This window comes from Parambassis ranga, chromosome 7 (assembly GCF_900634625.1).
Source record: "Parambassis ranga chromosome 7, fParRan2.1, whole genome shotgun sequence".
In the NCBI taxonomy this organism is placed as follows: domain Eukaryota; kingdom Metazoa; phylum Chordata; class Actinopteri; family Ambassidae; genus Parambassis; species Parambassis ranga.
The window spans coordinates 10,946,037-10,965,481 of NC_041028.1; the positions used below are offsets into that span (position 1 = coordinate 10,946,037).

Below are 19,445 nucleotides of genomic sequence, written 5' to 3' on the forward strand. Positions count from 1 at the left end.
TCAGCAGGGAGTGCACTGCACTCTTGGATTACACTCATTCATCACAGAGCGGAGTACAGTTTGTCTACAGAGCAGCGCAAAGCCCCACAAAGGACAGCAACATGGGGAGCAGCATGTCATGTGTCCCCCAGCACAACCTCAGATTCTCCAGCAAGAGTTTCATCCGCAGAAACAGGTAAGAACAATTCAACCTGTCCAGGTATTCATACATGTTTCAGTGTCCATACAGAGCACAAGTCATGCCATTGACTGCAGTTTGTTATTTTAGACTCAGTGTTTCAGCTGGAAGGAATTCTTGGTATTTCTCAGGATTTGAGTCGTGGGGTTAAACAGAGGTTGTGAATTTTGTGAGGGCAGGATCAGGATCATATGGTAATACAGGATAGTCCCAGAGTCGTGCCTGAGTGGTGCCCGTCTGGCCAACGGTGTCAACGATCCAGTTACCATTTGCCTCCTCTTTGCATCTCTGTGAAGATGATCTGCCAGCTGTCACTGAATCTGGTTTCCCTCCAAAAAAATCAGGACCTGACCCCATTCATTATCACAATAACATTAAAGTTGTATGTGATTTATGATTTCAGACATATAAGACCAGTTTGTAGTGATGTGACTTGAACATGAACACAATGACTGACAGCATGGCTGTATTTGATTTTTTATCAGTTTTTTTCTAACCCCCCCCCCAGGATTATATGCCTTGACATGTTACACTTGGTACAACCAACTCTGGTGCTAGACCACCACATCTGATTGTAATTAGCCACAGCTCTTCTGTCTTGTCTTGTATGATGGTTCAGTGTCTGGTTTTGTCAAACATGGACTGCAGCTCCTAGTTCAAATACAAACAGATGCAGGAAAAACCTAAAAAAAAATTCAAAATCTCAACGGCTCAAGCTTGAACAGTGATACACCTTCCAAGTCGGATTGATGGTCAGCCTGAACAATACATTCAGTGTTCCTGTTTCCTGTGTACCCTACTAACGCTTTGTGTTGGTGAATCAGGCCAGGCTCAGGTATTCCCCAAAGAGAAGGGAAGTGAGCAGTTCTGAATGCCACAACAGTGACTTGGAGAATGTTGGGTGTGCAAATCCACTACCTGGCTATTATCTATAACACATTCCTCTTTCACATTGCAACGGCAGGTTGCATCATAATGTGCGACAATTGTTGTTTTTTTATCTGCATATCGGTACTTAAAAGGGGGATCTGACAGAATAGCATAATTCACTAGATGTTAATAAATGATTAATGTTGGACTTCCTGAATAGACAGGCCTTGATTCCCACAGTGGACACAAGCTCCTGTGTTGTTGCAGGACACTGGCACACATGTGTACAGATAAGCAGATAAACTACAAGCTTAGATTGTAAAAGCAGTCCCCGTGCCTTATCTCTGTGGTGAGGGAGCTTCCTCATTAAGATGTGACACTAATGGTAACAGATGAGGGTCATGCAAAACAAAGGGGACATTGAATGCTGATTTTCCTATGCACATCCTTGCTATCAAAAACACAAGGCGTGATTGTTCTTATCATTTAAATAGCTGGCATTGATGGAATGAAGACAAAGGGAGGGCCCCTGATTCATTTATATGATATTCACTATGATTAAAAGATTATAATGTACTGTTAAAACAGTCCAAAACAATGAAGCTAAAGACAATATATTAGGGTCAACTCTCTGTGACAACAGTAGACATCAGTGAGCTCCAGCAAACAGCAAATCTTCTTTGTTGACAGTGCAGCCGGACAGTAAACATTTGATGGTAAATACATGAGCATGAGTAGTAACAAGCAATTTTCACTTCTCATGCAGCAGTCGTCTGTTTCGCAAGAAGAATCCCCAAGAGGGACAGGAAAAGTCCAACAGCATCATCAATATCCTGTGCACTGTCACCCCGAGGAAGGTAAGAGCCTCCTTCAGCTGGTAAACATGGCAACATCTGCATACCAAACACAACTATGATCCTATGTGCTAAGACATCTTTATTGCAGCCTCTCCGATACCAGGTCTTAAGGGTTTAATTATGTCATGTCTAAACTTAACACTGTTTGCAGGAAATGTCCCCCAAAGATCTGCAGACGATAGAGAACATAAAATGGGATCCTCCTTTTCCTTATGACCCAGCTAGCGGCTGGAAAAAAAGCAGCATCAATGTGAAGAATTATGGACGGATGATTCACAGCTCCAAAGTTCGTTTCCGTTTCCTCCACTGCCAGGTGAGTGGATCAAAATAACTTTTTAATGACGGTATGCTGAAATATCAGGAAAGCAAAGAAAACAAAAGAAAACAAAGATAAAGCTGCACAATTCTTAGTGTGGTTAAGAGATCTTAAACAATGACCAAGCCTCGAATGACACATCATGCCAGTCAACAGTGTCAAAATCAGAAAAGAAAACAGGTGGAGAGTAACCGGATGTTGCTTTGCGGCTACTGAAACTCACTGCTGGCTTTGACGTGGTGGCTGGCTGTGAATAATCCAATCAGCTTTCCACAAAAGCAGACCGCAGCCTGTGTTTGGACATGCTTGTTTCTGCTGTAGTTGTGAAATATCTCCGTCAGAAAACCTCAGGGTACAGAGAGAGTTCCTCTGATCCCATAGACAGATAGGACATGCCGGCTCCTCACTGTGGGAACTGCAATTTGTCAGAGCTCTGACACAACAGCTCTGTCAAAAGTAACAGAAAAGATTAATGGATAGAATCATGTCACAAAGCCAAAAGAACACACTGTATTGTAACACAAAATAAGACCGCAAAAATCCTTGTCCTACTAAACGAGAACATTTCCTTTAATGCTAAATGAATCAGCGGACGATAAGAACAAGATGTGACAATGTGGACATATTACCACATATGTTCCTGCGTCTCTATAAATGGCAGCTACACCAAAAGTGTTGTTCTGTTGCAATTCCCCCTGCAATGTCCCCCTGGGATTAATAACTTTTTCCTGATTCTGATTCACTTTCCATCTTACCCTTTCTGCAGGATATACATGACTGCTACTTGGATCTTTTCCAGACACACCTTCATTTTGTCTCCAACAACACAACTGGACTGACATACCAGGTACTTTTTCTTCATTCGTGCACTTTTGCTCGTCTTATATTATGTCATCATAACTTCAGACGTGTGTGCCCTGCCAACCTGCACTTTGTTGATAAACAGAAAGCATAATTATATATTCTTAACCTGTCTAATAAAGCATGAGCAGCCATTAATCATCACTGCCTGCTGAGACTCCATGTTGAAAAGAGACAGCCCCGCACCTTTACACAACATTAGTCAGACTACAGATGACGGCAGATGGGGGGCAGACATGAACACTTCATTGACTTACAAGGCTGACCTCAGGGTCAGAGTGATTCATATTTTTTGTTAAAACACAGCTGGACAGTTGGCTTAAAAAGAACATAACAGAGGGGAACATGTTGGCGATGATGCTTGTAGTTTATGAATGAAAAAACTCTTTTCTTTGCAGGGAACTCTTCCTTTGAAAGAGCTCACCATCTGCAACCTGCAACAGAACTGCAATCACAGCCAACCCCAGGAATATGCCTTTCAAATAAATGGTAAGTTTATATATCTAAGACATTGGTGGTTCTTGGCACAGATATATGATGTGTCAAAAGTTTCTGTTTTGTTTTATTGGCTGCATTACATTCAGCTAATCAATCACTGAAACCAGCCACTGGCAAAAAGCCGATGACCTACAGCAGGTGCTAGAGACGTATTTTTGAGCGTTTGGTTTTTATTTATTTCAATTTAAAGCTCAGAATCTGCCCCTTTTTTTCTTTTACTCCTGCTGGTGGTCTGCTATATTTGTCCCTCTCATCAGTTATGGATCAAAGAAAAAAATCACCTCACTTAAAAAAACCCAAAGGAACACACGCACACTATTTTCAGGCTGCAGCATTTCCTGTGTTATCACATTCCAGTGATTCAAAGGTGCCATGACCCTCTCACCTCTTCACCTCCACTCAAAACCAAGACTAACTAGAGCTGGGCCCCTTTCTCCCTCGGTCAAAGTGGCCTTAAAGGTCCTGCTTGTTAAACAACAGGTGCATTTCAGTCAGCCCAGCTGTCACACTGCAAAGCCCAGCTACTGCTCTTAGCCTTGTCACTGTGTATAATCTATGGCACATTCCAAAAACTGCTCAGGTTAGAAGTGGCATTTTGCTTTTGAAGTCTTGCCTGGGAAATAAAACCACTGAAGTCAGTGATAAGTGTAAAATTCACAAAGGTGTAAGGTTTCTTTGTTTATATGTCTTCATCATTACAATCTTACCAAAACCTTTGCTGTCATAATATTGACACTCCTTGGGGTTGCTTTCTCAAAATTAGTTTTGCAATTTTCCAGCTCAAGCTTGTTATCTTCTGGTTTTATATTTCAGTTGTTTTCATTGTTCGGTATGAACCTTTATTTACCTAATAGAAGTCATCACTGACAGGAAATATGAAGGAAATGTGACGGAATTCTGAGTCAAGTGAGAGCTCTGATGCAGCGATTTCCTCTGTGAGGTCTGCATCTTCCTCTCACTGAGCTGTGAACGAATGTAGGCGAGTTAGAGGTTAGAGGTTGACAAAGCATATATAGGACTCCTAAAAAGGAAGCTTTCACACGGTTTGAATCATTTTAGCTGTGAAAGTTAGATAACGACAGATCGTTACTTGTAACAATGGTTAATGACCTCTGTAAACTGACTCAAGTTTTAAATGATTGCTCATCCAACTTGAACTGTTTTAAGGGAAAGAAAAAGTTTTTGATGGAGGGCTATGGTCAAGGTCTACAATTAAGAGGCTGGATGAAAATAAAGACAACAGAGTCCAAAGTAGCTGCTTATTAAGTAGTCAAGGGGCTAGGCTTCCAGACAATTATGGTACAAAGCCACAGGAGTGGAATGAAATAGACTATCTTTGTTGGTTATCTTTGGTATGTGTGGGACTGATAGGTAAGGGGAGATTCCAGCTCTATTCATCCCAGGTACTGTTCATTCTTTCTGGAAAAGCTGCATGTGGGAGGGAGAGTCTACCACAATCTTTAAATGCCAAACACAGCAGGTCAACATGGATTTTCCGCAACAGGTCTTGAATGTAGTTTACTGTCCTCAACATCTGTTAACGTTTATTGTACTTGTTGCATGAGTTGGTCTAAACATCCAAGAAGCAGAGTGTGAACTCCATTAATGATTTGCCAACATGACAGAACGCATTTTGAAAAAGAAAAATGGAGGATGTGACTGATTCTGTGACTTTTGTGCCTGGCAGGTGTCAGCCTTAACCCAATCATCGTCTACTGTGCCAACCAAGAAGAAATGGACCTATGGTTCGGCCTGCTCAAAGAAAACATTGAGGCTAACGGAGGCACTGCTATTGCACCTGAAATCTACACCAGAGTAAAAGTAAGTTCAAGAAGACTATTTGCTAAATAGTGAAATATTGTATGTTATTACATCAAATTAGTTTAATCCACTCGGTGTGTGAGCCAGGACCATGCTTTGGTTTCAGTCATGTCAGATAAAATAGGGTGTTTAAGTGTGTAAAATTTGGTGAGTCAAGTAGGTCTCTGCTGGCTCTCCCTGAGGCCTGAGTGCTGGGAGCGGCCTTGACCGCATCAAGCTAACCCTCACATCTGTGCAGGGTTAAAGTGCTGACTCTACACCCACAGGTGGGGAAAGAGCTGATGAAACACATGAGCCTAGATGTGTCACAAGAGAAGAAAACAACTGAAGTGATGATTCTTTTATAAGGCTTAGACATCTTTGTAAATAACAGACATGAGTGACATTCAAGGAAAAAAACGGGCAACTCAGCATTTTAAATTTACCTAAGGGCAGGGCTCTGTTTGTATTTACTTCTAACACTGACTTCTGTGTGCTGACTATAGCTAAACCAGGATGAGACCCCCAAGGGCCGAGAGGAGCTAAGAAACTCTATCAACAGAGAGCCTATCTATGAGTGGGAGGGTTCTCAGCGGGACAGCCTGGGGCCCATCACCTTCGTTACCAAAGTGCGACTGCAGCACTTGCCCTGTCAGGTATGACATCAGATCAGCTTGCCAGGACTGAGTCACTTCTTCCTGGGTGTCTATGTATGGAAATGTACATTAGGGCAAACTGTAACTCATGATACATGTTTTCAAACTCTGGGAATTTTTTATAAAGCAGGATAACATCAGCTCTAAATCCAGGTGACTCACATAGTTTACAAATTTCACAACAGGCACATTACCTCAACACAATAAAGGGAGAGAATGAGTGGCAAGGTGGAGTCCACATTTTGGAAAAACAGCAAAAACAGCACCTATCTATTATCATTATTTTCTTGCTTAAGTGTATCACAACGTCAGACTATACAACCAAGTCATGAATTCAGAATTTAATCAGACAGGAGCACAAATACATAATGCTCAGACAACTTTACATAGCAGCCAATAAAAACAGCAGCCATGATGCAGCTTGCAAGGATATCTGTAATTAATTCTCTGTGGGAAATAGCGGCAGCTCTATTGAAGTGTGTGAGATTTAGGGCCTGGGTGTGTGAGAGGCATATGCTCTGCTCACGCAGTGACTCGACTCACCTCACAGCTGGAATGTCAGCTGTCTGTCCAGACACACCCTCCTCAGGAGAGAGGAAACATAAACTCTTAGTCTGCCGCACCTTTAAATGCCCCGCCAACAGGTTTGACTGAGGATCTTACTGGGAATTAAAGTGTGCTTCTCAACACAGTATTAAAGGATATCCCTGGTGATTTTTTCATGTTTCCACCGGCCTGATGTTATTTAAAATGTCATCTTTGCTGTTAAGTTATAAAGGCTTGGTTTCTAATCCGTAGTTTCTCTCTGTCTTGTACAATACCTCCACAGAGAGCCAAGTGAAAACATTCTGGCTTAACATGTTAACATGACATTCGTTACCATAATGAAATAAAACGGGCAAAACACATAAATCTCACAAGTCTTTCTGAAATCCTAAATCTACAGCAACAGAGTGATAGACTGCTGGTGATGTACCCATCAACCCTGATCATCCTATCAGAGGAGAATGATGGACTCTTCTATAAGGTGAGATTGACTTCCTACTCAATCATATCCTGGTGTTTATCTCATGTTTGGATAAGGATGTTGTGCTAAAGAGTCATTATGATTACAGGGAAAACTTCCGCTCAACATGATTACTGTGACCACGCCCTGCCAAGATGTCAAACCCAACACCTTTATGATTGAAGGTAAATAATCCTGAAACTGTTCTTGGACATGCTGCCATTTAAACAGACATGTTAAAGGGGATTATAATGAGTGTAGATTCCTATGCCTGTTTAATCTTAAATGGCCTTTTCCATGAATCTGCTAGCGTCACAGAGTGTAACCCCTCCATGAATGAGCTGGTTTTATCCCTGGTGAATAACTGTCTTACTATAGCACATTCCAGTGAAGAACTGGACCAAATGACAGGCTTTGTCCTCCCCTCCTCTCTTCCCAGGGAAGCTGATCAACCCCATAGTGGTGTCCTGTCTGGATAGGCCAGAGTTCTGCGACTGGATCCAGCATTTTAAAGCTGCTGACGTGCCTGTCCTCAGCCCTCCACCCCCAGTCTATGACATCATTTACACCCCAACCAATACAGAGGTGAGCAATGTGCTCCTTCCTTTCTGTTCATGGCTGCTGATGACCCACAACTATTGCCCAATCTAACTGGTGAACCTGTGGGTGAAGTTTATGCAGAAGCCTCAAAGCTTAGCTCACAGTCAAACAAATGTTAATGCTTAATAATATTTTTGTCTTCTTTAAACTCCAGCCTCCGCAGTTTGACAGGTGGAGCAGAAACAGCCAAGGAAGTAAATTCAGCCGGTCATCAAGTGGACGTGGGTCTCAACACCTTCAGTTACCGATTCGTGCAGAAAACCCCCTCTCCCCTGGATACTCTGAACCGCTCTGTGTATGTTTGACTGTTCTTAAACCATTAAACACTACAATATTTGCACAGATCTAAATGTGGTAGGTAGTTGTACATCGCTGAAAAAGAGCTGTTTGTTTTGGTGGAGCTGAACAACACCTTTCTTTCACACAGTTAATTATTAAGCAAGGTCCAGAGACCAAAGCGCTCCTGTTACAAACTCTCAGGCAGTGATCCTCTGGCCTTCCAGTACAAAAATAAATCATAACAAAGTCAATCATTTCTCCCAAAACAACATCCAAGTAACACAGCAGATAAGATCCTGCAGTAACATTTTGCTTCTTAACTAAAAAGTAAAACTCCAAACTCCCATAGGAGAGGGCTACACAGACAGGCTGCCCATCCAATTAGCTAAAAGTGGAGAGGGCTGAGTGCCCAGCAGAAATGTTGCCATTTACCTTCAGACCTCAACCACCACTCTCCCAATTAAAATTTTTAGAGACCCTTTTCTCTCACACTCAAGAGGACTTTGTATACTAAAAACACAGGGTGACACAGAAAGCTAATGCTGCATAGTGTTGTAAAGCCACAAATCTTGGCTGACATTTTTTTTTTGATGTCCCTACAGTACAGTTCCAGCCGTCCCTCCTCGACTGAGACTGCCCGACTGGGCAGCAGAACCAATAGTGTGTCTTCACACACCAGGCCTGAGCGCGACCTCCGACCTTTGTCCCTGCGCTACTCCTCCCCTCAGCGTAGCTCCTACCTGCAGCCTGCAGAGAGCTCAGTACTGTCTCAGGTTTACAGCACACCCTACTCTCCCATGCACCATGCCAGCCCACAGCGGCTGGAGAAAGCCCCACTCGTCAAGGTAATTCACTCTGGCGTCTAACTTGATAACTGAATATTCCCTTTGAGACTGTTGACTTTCTTTGAATGTCATGTGAGCAGTAACTAAAATTGGCAGCAGTGGGCTGAGAGCAGTCATCATATAGTGTTAACAAATGGTGTTTCATTGGCATTTATATAAGGTTGAAAGATCAATCAACTGAATGATGCAAGGAGTCAAATCTCTATTATCATTCATTAAGTATAAGCCTGTCTGAAAATATTTACTCTGCTTAGCAGGCATCTGTACTGCTTCACTGCTATATTAGTCCAAAACCTTAGTTTACTAATCAGATTGCATCAGATTGTTTTTTATTTGATTTCCCTTTCCTCTGGTGGTGTAAACTAACTCCAGTTTCTCTTCAAACCCTTCAGTCTAACAGCTGGAGCACTCCTCAGACTTCCCTAAACTACCCGCTAAACATCCCTCAGCGCCACTCAGACATGTGCGCCCCGCGACAACCCTTGTCACCTCTGTATGATGAGCCCTGCAGCCCCGAAATCTACTCCCTGGATGAGGCCAGGCCAGTGGTAAGTGGGTCAAAGATACTGGATCCATAGGTTCAATTTACACCTGCACAGCCTGTCTGATATTAACCATTGCATGAACACAAACAAACAGGCATGTAGTTGCAGAACTAAAATAGATTACAAAATAAATGTGTAAACTATTGTTTATTTTAGTTATCACATCATATGTTATATAAAAAGATATAAAAATATGTTAAGAATAAATATTGTCAAAACATTTTTAACATCTTCACAAATGTGACTATAGTGAAATAATCCTGTTTTACATGCTCATAGCTTCTCTGACACAATACTCTTTGTCCTTTAGCAGCAAAGCTGGCAAGAAGCAGTTCATCACCAGCATCACCAGCAGGACTCCCACCTTCTACCCTCCTCCTTCCAGCTCCGCACCCCTCCTATGGGCAGACGCTGTAGGAGAAGCCTGGTTTTGACCAACTCCCAAGGACAGGCTTTGTCCCTAGAGATGGAAACTCCTCAAAGCCAAGCAGAGCAGAGAGCAGAGGCCGTGTCCAGACTAAAACTGCTGCCTGTGCCCAGCCAAGTACAAGAGCAGGTGAGGAGCACAGATGCACTCATCTACCAGGACACTCCGGTTCCTGGAATGCTGTAGTGCAAAGTGAAACAGTAGTGTGCCGAGCATGTGTATATACATGTGCTGCAGGTGATATTTAAACAGGTGCTTCAGATGAAACATATTTTAGGAAGCATGAGAATGTTTGTTGTTGTTGTTCATGGGAAGTAACTTTCTCTGTTTTCACATCTGTTGACAGATTCTTGTCCCACCAAGCTCTGTGAGGTACACTGCTCAGAAGCCTTACAGTTACTCACCAGGTAAGAATTGAAGGCATGCAGTGGTGAACCTTACACCATTCCTCTGTGTATGCATGGTGTGTCTGAGTGCATTTTAGAATTTAAGTGTTTGGCATAGGCTGGATAAATTTATAGTTCTACTGAGAAACAATAGAAACCCTTTAAATTCTACACCGCAGCATCATATTTCCTCACAAGTGTGAGTTATGAAAGCCAGCACCGCCAGCCACCTTCCTAAATACCACTAAGTAAGGACACAGAACATTACTTGCACTCCATTACACCATAAATTTCACACTTTGGAGTGATTGAACTTTCAGTTCTGTCATCAGGTAGATAGAAGATCAAAGGTTACAGAAGTGAAGGTGCAGTAAATGTGCAAATGTGCCAATGAAAAAGGAGCTTATTGCATCACTAAATGCCATCTGTGCAGATATCCCTAGAGGGAGAAGTGTAAGAGAACACTGTTACACAGTCAGGTTTTACTCTTTCACTGTGACTGACAGCACACAACTGGGCACACATATACATCTACAGGCTGTTTTATCACATATGAAACCAGTAGAATTTATCTGGTGGTAAATTCCTGTCTGCATGACCAAGTGATATCATTTGACAGGCTGCATGTTTCTATACTGTTAAAAAGAGAACAAAGAAGTGAAGGTGTGGAAGTGGCATGTTACACTACTGGTTTGACTGTAAGATTATATTTTGGGGCAAAGCAAAACACCCCATAATTACTTTGGGACTGGTCCAAGTTTATTCAGTCAGGGCGATGTTTATCTTTCATTGCTGAGAATCTCTTCCATTCCAACAGATCACCATTCGTACCTAGAACCCACAGAACCAGATGACCAGGAAGTGGACTATGACAACATATGGGAGTACGACTGTGATACTGGAATGATTCAACCAACGTCTGGAATTTCAACACACTGGACTGGATTAGACTTTGGGGCCAGAGGCCTTGGTGCCATGGCAACCCAGCAGAGATGGTCATAAAACAAAACAATAGCCCGGCACTCGTCTGGACGTGTGCAAACAACAGATCTCTATCAGAGGGATAATAAAATCCAACAAGCAGAGGCCGCGTTGCTCCCGCTGTGTACAGTATAAACCAACAAATCCCAGGGAGTGCTTTGTTAGATGTTAAGGAGTGAGACAAAGGAATGATGAGGGCAGGTATGAAAAGAAACTAGCAGAAGAGTCAACACAATACAAGGAACAGACTTCATTTGTCGGACATGTAGCATTCAAGAGAGAAGTGCATAATAAATTTGTTTCTTTAATGTTGTTTTTTAATGTGTTATCTGGCAAGTTTAATATGTAGTACCTTAGTATTGTTTTTTAAAGATTTCAAAAATTTTCTAACAAGCTGTACACTGTACTAATAGTCGTAAGTTTCTTTTTTTGTGATCAAATCATTCCACTAGGGCTCGTTACAGTCAAGAAGAAGAATTTGTATATTTTTGTAAATAAGTAATTTTATTATGCAAACACATGTAGCTTCACCTGACTGCCTTAAAGATGCTAATATTACCATCAATACTGCACAGAACTGATACATGTGTGACATTTTTCCTTTTTGTTTGAGGTGTTTATTTATATACTGAAATAAAACTACAAATCCACTTCTATCAATATGTTTTCGTCTGTTCAGTCTCCCTTAAGTTATCTACATTGTCTTGTGCTATCTACTTTGGCCAAAGATAGACAATAAGCATATTTGCACTCATATTTCCTTTTAGGTATATATAGGAAATTTGTATTTGATTATCCATTTGCACATATGGGAAAATTAAAGCCAGCGTTCATACATATTAATTTTGTACCTTTTAACATTAACTTGAATTTTGAGTTTTTCCAAGTCATGAATCAGTGACATGTTTTCAGACATGAGATTATAACAAAATCTAAAAATGTATTTCTTCTCCAAATACTCAGTGGGAGAGAGCTGGTGGATACTTAATATGGACATTATTGACGTTTTTGCATTATGTCATTATTTTTAGCTTAAACGCTGGGTCCTTTTTTAAACTGCTAGGGCAGCAACTTCTTATATGAGTAAATGTCGCCCTCTAGTGTTTGCAAAGTTTTATCTTTAGGCCTAAATGCTTTTCAAATAACACACATAAGCACACAATTCAAATAAGCATTACTGCTGTAAAACAGCTCAGTACAACCTATAATAAAATGCCCTTCAAAGTATACATTACCGGCTCACAAAATGTTGTCCCCAAACTTTTAAAAGGGGGTGTTATTATTTTTATGATACAATTGTTGAGTTTAATATTAAAAAAGTAATCATTAAATGTATCCAATGTCTTTTGTGATTGTTACAGCTGCAGCTGTAGTGATGTAATGGATACATCTTAAAAACCATCTTAACTCCTTCAAGTCCCTCAAGTTAATCTATTTATCACATGGCCATCTATAATCCCAAGTCTGTACAGCTCTGAGTGAACCTGCCTCTAATCACTCATCAGAACATTCTTCAACATACTTTACAAATGTCTAAAGTCTTCTTTCACATGAACTTGTCTCATCTTGACTTTGGTCATTTTATATTTTACGTAAATTCTCTTCAAAAAGAGTCACCCAGTGATTTAACAAGAAGGAAAGAAACTGTTCTATGGAAGAATCAGTGAAACTTATAGTGCAAACATGTAACAACAAATCACAACAACAGCACGTTACAACACATTCTTCAAGGGACTCAGGTCCTGCAGTGGCTCATATCAGGTCTTCATTGGAAAGAATCAATCATTTCAGTCATAGAGTATTTAAGCAGAAACGTCAAGAATCAGTAAGTGCAGGGTGATTCAGCTTCGTTTCACTGGCCACCGCCTCCATTTTGACGTACTTACGCAGGTATCGGATGGCCGAGAGAGCGCTTACATTTGCCAGCAGAACTGTGTGAAAACAGAAAGTGAGTCATCTTCAACTTTTTAGTACCTCAGCATTTACTGTTTGCAAGGATTAGGAATATCATAACAGTTCTCAGAGGGCTCAACAAAAAATAAAATCAGTGGCTTAATACCTGCCCTGTAATTTTAGCACATTTGAAACTTTTGTATTGTCCAGCAGACTGATACTACACTTCACATACATACCAGCCTTCCAGGCATCTCCAATTTGTGGGTTTGCCGTCTTCAGGACCCACGAAGCAAATGCAATGCAAACCAGACACATATCTGACTGTTTGAGAGGCAGGAATGATGCATCCAACCCTTCAAAGAGACAAAAAGAGGTCTTCAATCATTAAGCTGTTACAATACAGTGCAATACACAAAATGGAGGAAAGGTCCACTAGAAGGTACGTAAATGCCATTAACAGCTGTGAACAAGCTCCTAATAATATGCTCTCCCACTTCTATCACATTGTGTCAGGGTCAATTCCCAACACCTGACAAATTCAAATTCTGCAAACATACACAGCTGCTTGATGCTTCTGATATTTGTATGTATGATTCCAGCGGCCTTAAAGATAATCCTCACAAATAAGTGCTGAACACCAGAGGCCATATTAAGGATAAGTTACCATCTTAATAAAGGCTTGTGGAGTTTTAGGGAGAAGGATTAACATATACTACAGAGACTCCTCGAGACTATGTAACTTAATTCCCCTCACAGCTAAAACATAAATTAGTGCACTCTGCTGGCAGCTTAGAGAAGACACTGATTGAGTGAAGTCAAGTTATCACGTACTACCATTCCTCTTGGCTCACCCCTACATGCCAGCTGAGGAAAGAGAATCCGTCCTGGTCATGACGGTAACAGCTGACTGACTGGGCAACATGTCCCGCATTACAACTGTCCACATGTGAGCAGATCTAAAATGTTGGGTCATATGTGATTGTGGTGAACCAGATGGAGGCCTATTTGAGCTCCACACTTAATACATGAGTAATGTATTAAGATAGAGTTAAAAATAAACAGGTGGTAATCAGATAATGATACTTTCTGGTCAAACGGCTACCTGAACTGTCGCATAGTTTAAAATTGAATGAGAACTAATTACTGTATCTGTTACTGTATTAAAGTGGACTTACGTGGATTTGAAAGAGTTGTCTGTATGTCGTCATAACTGAAAGGTTGCCTTGCTAGTTGACAGGAGATCCTTTCCTCCAAGTGAAAGAGCAGTGGATCAGGAAACATTGTGTCTTGATTCCCCAGGGCGTTGAGAGGAAGAACAGTTCTCGGTAGGTATCTGCCACTTTCCCTCACAGGGACAAGAGACAGGGCGTTGGATTCCTGCTTCTGAACTGTAGATGCTGTAAAATTAACATTCCTAAAGGAGAATGTTGTTTTCCAGAAGAAATTCTGTCCAAGGTCTCCATCTGTGAAGAAATGATCATACATGTCGCTATAAATCTGACTTGAGCTTGACTTACGGGTGAACCTGGTCACCACCCTCACAGGACTGCACTCTTCTTCTTCATCAGATTCCACAGATGAATCATCAGATGAGGAAGAGGCAAAGAAATAATCATAGGCTTCTGGATACTGTAGATTTCTGTTAGCTGAGCGCGAGCAGGAAAAGATGGGAACTGTCTTGTCCTTGGCCTTCTCTTCTGCAATATGGAGGGGGTTGAAAAAGCTTTCTGTGTCAAACTCTGAGAAAAAAAGATCATATGTCTCAGGAACTGAATTCCCATCTGTGGAGAAGGTGGTTATGTTGTCTGTAGTTGACTGGCTGGGAACGGACTGTTTTTCACCAAAGAGGTACTGAAATATATCTGAGAGAGAGATGCTGTAGCGCCCCTTGTCTTCAGCTACATATCTCTCTGTGAAATGCTCTAGTTGTTCTGATTCCTCTTCATCGAGTGTTTGCAAAGTTTCACTTTTCAGTGTATATTTGAGAGACTCTGATTCCAGGGCATGTAAATTATGCAGACTGATATTTTTGGAAATCTTTCTGAGGCCTTTTTGAGCCCTTTCAGCAGGGACTGGTTGAGGAGCGTCAGTCACAGATGTCAGTGACATATTTTCTGGGTAAATATCAACCACCTGGCTCACAGGGACCGGTTCACTCTCCCACGTAACACTTCTTGATGATGAAAAATTACCCGTGTTAGCAGAGTTTAAACTAGACTCTGCAGAATCAGGGACACTGAATGTGTCCTCATTGGGTGTCTCAGGCTTGGACTCTTCTGCATGACTGAAAAAGCCTGAATCAGCAAACATGTCAGTTTCCTCTCGTTCCTGTAAAGGTGGGAGGGAGCTGGGTGGAGCAGCCTGGCTGATCCTCCGTAATCCCAGAATGTCATTTATCGTCAGCTTCTCCATCTCACTCCAAAAAGATGACATGGCAAACACTGAATTCAGTACATTTCCAGGTTCACATCCGGCTTTGAATACCGTGATGGCATCTTCTGCTCTATCTAATGAGCCAGATTTTGATTCTGGTTGGCTTTTGTGTTCAGATGTAGCATGTTCTCCTTCTGTGTTTGCTTGCTCTTTCTTTTCTCCTCCAGAATCATGTTCACTGACAGATGAGCAAAAACTTGCTGACATGTCTGTGATGTGTGTTTCATTTGAGAGTGACATGACAGAGTCCAGAGTACAGCAGGATGATACATGTGTGATATCTGATGAAGGGCTTGTTAGTAAGTCTTCAGACTGGGATGGATCGGTTTCTGTCAGAATGCTGCCTGTTGTTTGAGCTTTGTCTGAAAAAATATCTAACTTGAATAAAGGTTGAACCTGATGCGAAGGTTCTGTGTTATTTACATCTGAATTTGAGTGACATTTAATGCCGGCAGTTGATAAATCAGTGCATGAAGCTTTACTGAAAATCTCATCTTGGAGTGGGCAGGCTCTGGTTTCAACTTGCGGAGGTCTCACGTTAAGAGCGTGAGAAGCAGTTTCACCAGCTGCAGATGGAGAAAAATGAGTCTCTTGCAGTGTGGTGCTATATCGGTCTGTGTTGTGACAGTGGATTTCCAGCTGTTGTTGGGGCTCAGCCTCTCTTTGACGCAGTGGGCGCTTGTCTCTGCCAGAATTTTCAGCCTCTTCAGCCAGGACTGACTTAGCAGTGGATAGTTTGTCCTTTTGGCTGACTTCCACAGCAGGAGCATTTGACTCTGCACTCGGTAAAAGACTTTCTGATTTGACCTCTGTGGTACAGGATTTGGGTTCATCGTAGCAAACAATGACTGAATGATTCAGTTTATCAGACTGCTGCAGGCTCTCTGCCTTAATGTCCTTTGTTTGATTTTCTCTGGTTGTGTTTGATTTAACAGTTACACCTTCAGTAAATAAAACTGGAAACTCAGAATATGTATTCAGTCCAGTTGACTCTTTAACATCTAACTTGTTGCATGGCTGTAAATGTGTTGCTACATTAGCGCTGTCATCAGTTGGGCTCACTGATCCCCTGTTGAATGAATAATTCTCTGCTGGGCCTGCATACATTGTCTGAGCGCTCTCTGGCCAACACCGGTGTTGACTGTCATGTGGAGTCACAGGGTTTACTTCCATATCCTTAATAGAGAGATTATTCACTGAGAAATGACTGGTGGTTGAGTATGGAGTCAAAACAGACACGAGACTCTGCTGTGGTTCATTGAAATAATTTGATAACTTGATATCAGGTAAGCAGAGAGCTGCTCCTCCTCTTAATGTATATTCTCCTTCCTCTGAGTCACTCTGCCTGATGAAAAGCTGCCTCTCATATCCTCCCTCACCAGGCTCTGCACTGAGACGCCTCTTCTTTCTCCTCTTCCTCTTGATGGAGGCAGATGGAGATGTTTCTCGGCTCACTGCTTTGTTTGTACTTGTTGCATTAGGGGTTTGTTCTTCCCTCCATTTAACATCTGTCCCCATTTCTACATCACAGGTTAGGTCAGGGCTTAGCTTTCTACTGAAAGTGAACTGAGTTTCTTCCTGCTTACGCTCATTGGGAAGTTTACACATGTCCACATAGTGAGCAGAGCAGACAGCCCTGTCCGATGAGTCATGAGACTGTTTCCTCCGTGTTACCTCACCTAAGCAGGTTTCTGTGTATGCGTCCTCTCTGATGAATAACTCTATTTCAGCTGATTTGTCAGTTTCGAGCCCTCTGGTGCTGGCTGCAGGTTCCATTTTTTTCATTGCGTTTATGTTCCTGATGGTGTCGACAGGCCTCATGGTCTCTTTGCCAACTGCTGTTTCAACCCTGGCAGGCCCACCGTTTAACTTTGGGATGTTTTTTGGCAAACCATTTGCACTGGCTTGCTGCCCGACACTACACTGCTCCTCCTCTTTTACTGCCTCTTTGTTTTTCCCAGCTTTCACTTGGCTCGCCTTGGCCTCTGTGAGACTTTTCAAGCTTTCAAAAAACACATTGACAGACTGCAGGTGTATGTCCTCCTCGCTGCCTGAGAGCACACTCTCTATTCCACCAATGCCATGCTTACTGAGGTAATGCTCCACAGGAGAGCCCTCACAGTCTGGGGGACCATCGATGGGGCAGTCTGACACTGAAAAGCCTGCTGGAGTTAGATCAACTCGCTGAGCCTTCTTAGCAAGAACAGACCCTGCATCATCCATATCGCTCATCCCTGAATCCTCCAGACCTGCTAGCGAGGGAGGAAGTATGTTACACTCCTCGCATTCTGCAAAGAAGCATTGCCAGTCACGGTCGCAGATCTCCACACTGTACTCAAATTCATCCATTGTGGTTCAGTACAACCTGCAATTAAAAGAGCTGTCACTAAGGCAGATTCATCACAGTCCAGTCATTTTAGGACAATATGAGTTAAGATGTGGATGAAGGTTCTCAGTCATCCAGGTCATCATACGTAGAGAAGATTGAAGCAAGGCGTCTGGACTTGTAGAGTTTTCTTGAAGACGTTTCGCTGCTCACCCAAGCAGCTTCATCAGTTCTAACTGTTTGGTGGGGAAACATGGTAAATATGTGGTTGCAGACCTCAGTGGGTGGGTCTGGGTAAAACTTAAAAACAATAGCACTAAATGTTTCCATACTTACATGTGATGATCTGGCTGACTGGGCCAGGTGTGTCTAACGACTGGCTAACGACTATGAAACTGCCGGAGGGGGACTGGTTGACAGCCCTTTGTTCTTACTGTGAGTATGTGCAAACTTCCTGGGAATGGATGGAATCACTGCATTGTATGTGGTAGAAAGATGATGTCTGAGGCCACCACCTCTGTTAAGGGAAGGTTTTTCCAGCTTAACATAGATGGCTTCCTTGACTCCTCTTTCATACCACCTTTCCTCCCTGTCTAAAATGTGAACGTTGTTGTCCTCAAAGGAGTGTCCTTTGTCTTTGAGGTGGAGGTGAACAGCTGAGTCTTGTCCTGAGGAGGTGGCTCTCCAGTGCTGAGCCATTCTTCTGTGGAGTGGTTGTTTAGTTTCTCCAATGTACAGATCAGAGCATTCCTCACTGCACTGGACTGCATATATCACATTGCTGTCTTGTCTTGTCCTTCAAGTGAACGTCTTCAAGAAAACGCTACAAGTCCAGACGCCTTGCTTCAATCTTCTCTACGTATGAGTTAAGATATTCTTTCAATAAACACTAAAGCAACAAATTACAAGCATTAACACCAAATGCTAAGCTGTAACAGGTCCATGAAGCTATTCATGCAATAATAAACAAACATGTCTTTATATACTGTATGTGGCAAATGCAAAACATTTGAAATACAAGAACTTCATTTGATAATATAATCCAACTCTCTCACATATTAAGTTTAAGGCTTTTCTTTTCATACTAGCTTTGATCTGTTTAGTTTACTGTACACACATGCAGGCTCCTACCTGTCCTGCTTCATCTGTGATCTTGGTCTGTGGGACACGAAGGTCAGGGAAGTCTCAGCAGCTCCATGCTGCATGTCCTCTTGTGGGCGTTCTTGTGCATGTACCACGGCAGGCCCCATGATTTGATAAATATAGAGCGGTGCTTCTGATCACGTAATACACGCAGTGTTCTCACAGCAGCCATCTCCAACAGAGGTATAATATTTCTTAACTTTAAATAGATTCTCCCCTAGCAAACCGCTAAAGCTTTTTTCTACCTTTACTATTGTTTGATTTTGAAGTATTTGATGAACTCTGTGATAATGTATGTTGATTATTTTATTTGTTTATCTTTTTTGCAGTCATTCTATGTCATAATTTATGTCCTGCCAACAGTAAAATCCCCTGGCAACTGCTACAACAGCAGTCTTTCAGCAGATATGGGGTGTGTGCGAGGTGTGTGTCAGACAGCTGATACCTCACTGGTGTGACATCATGGGGTGGACAGCAGATCCGAATGTTTCCAGACACCGCAGGAGATGCAAAGAGCCACATCACATGAGAATCTTCTGATC

The 19,445-nt window shown here is 42.1% G+C and overlaps 2 protein-coding genes across 4 annotated transcripts; one reads left to right on the forward strand and one right to left on the reverse strand.

The window, feature by feature from the left end:
- plekhn1 (pleckstrin homology domain containing, family N member 1) lies at positions 1–11,755 on the forward strand. 3 transcript variants are annotated; one of them, XM_028409943.1, is made up of 16 exons: positions 1–175; positions 1,815–1,905; positions 2,057–2,218; positions 2,988–3,068; positions 3,481–3,571; positions 5,268–5,401; positions 5,887–6,036; positions 6,983–7,063; positions 7,152–7,227; positions 7,482–7,627; positions 7,797–7,937; positions 8,524–8,766; positions 9,159–9,314; positions 9,622–9,867; positions 10,085–10,145; positions 10,942–11,755. In XM_028409943.1, exons 1-16 carry the CDS (start codon positions 102–104, stop codon positions 11,124–11,126), a joined length of 2,118 nt encoding a protein of 705 aa, XP_028265744.1. In that variant the 5' UTR covers positions 1–101; the 3' UTR covers positions 11,127–11,755. The 3 variants fall into 3 exon arrangements, with proteins under 3 accessions (XP_028265744.1, XP_028265745.1, XP_028265746.1); XM_028409944.1 differs by having other exon boundaries at positions 9,625–9,867; XM_028409945.1 differs by having other exon boundaries at positions 1,818–1,905.
- A 995-nt stretch (positions 11,756–12,750) lies between these two features.
- perm1a (PPARGC1 and ESRR induced regulator, muscle 1a) lies at positions 12,751–18,984 on the reverse strand. The gene is made up of 4 exons (XM_028409942.1): positions 18,892–18,984; positions 14,177–17,799; positions 13,238–13,354; positions 12,751–13,036 (listed from the first exon to the last, which is right to left on the reverse strand). Exons 2-4 carry the CDS (start codon positions 17,781–17,783, stop codon positions 12,921–12,923), a joined length of 3,840 nt encoding a protein of 1,279 aa, XP_028265743.1. The 5' UTR covers positions 17,784–17,799; positions 18,892–18,984; the 3' UTR covers positions 12,751–12,920.
- Positions 18,985–19,445: the final 461 nt, after the last annotated feature.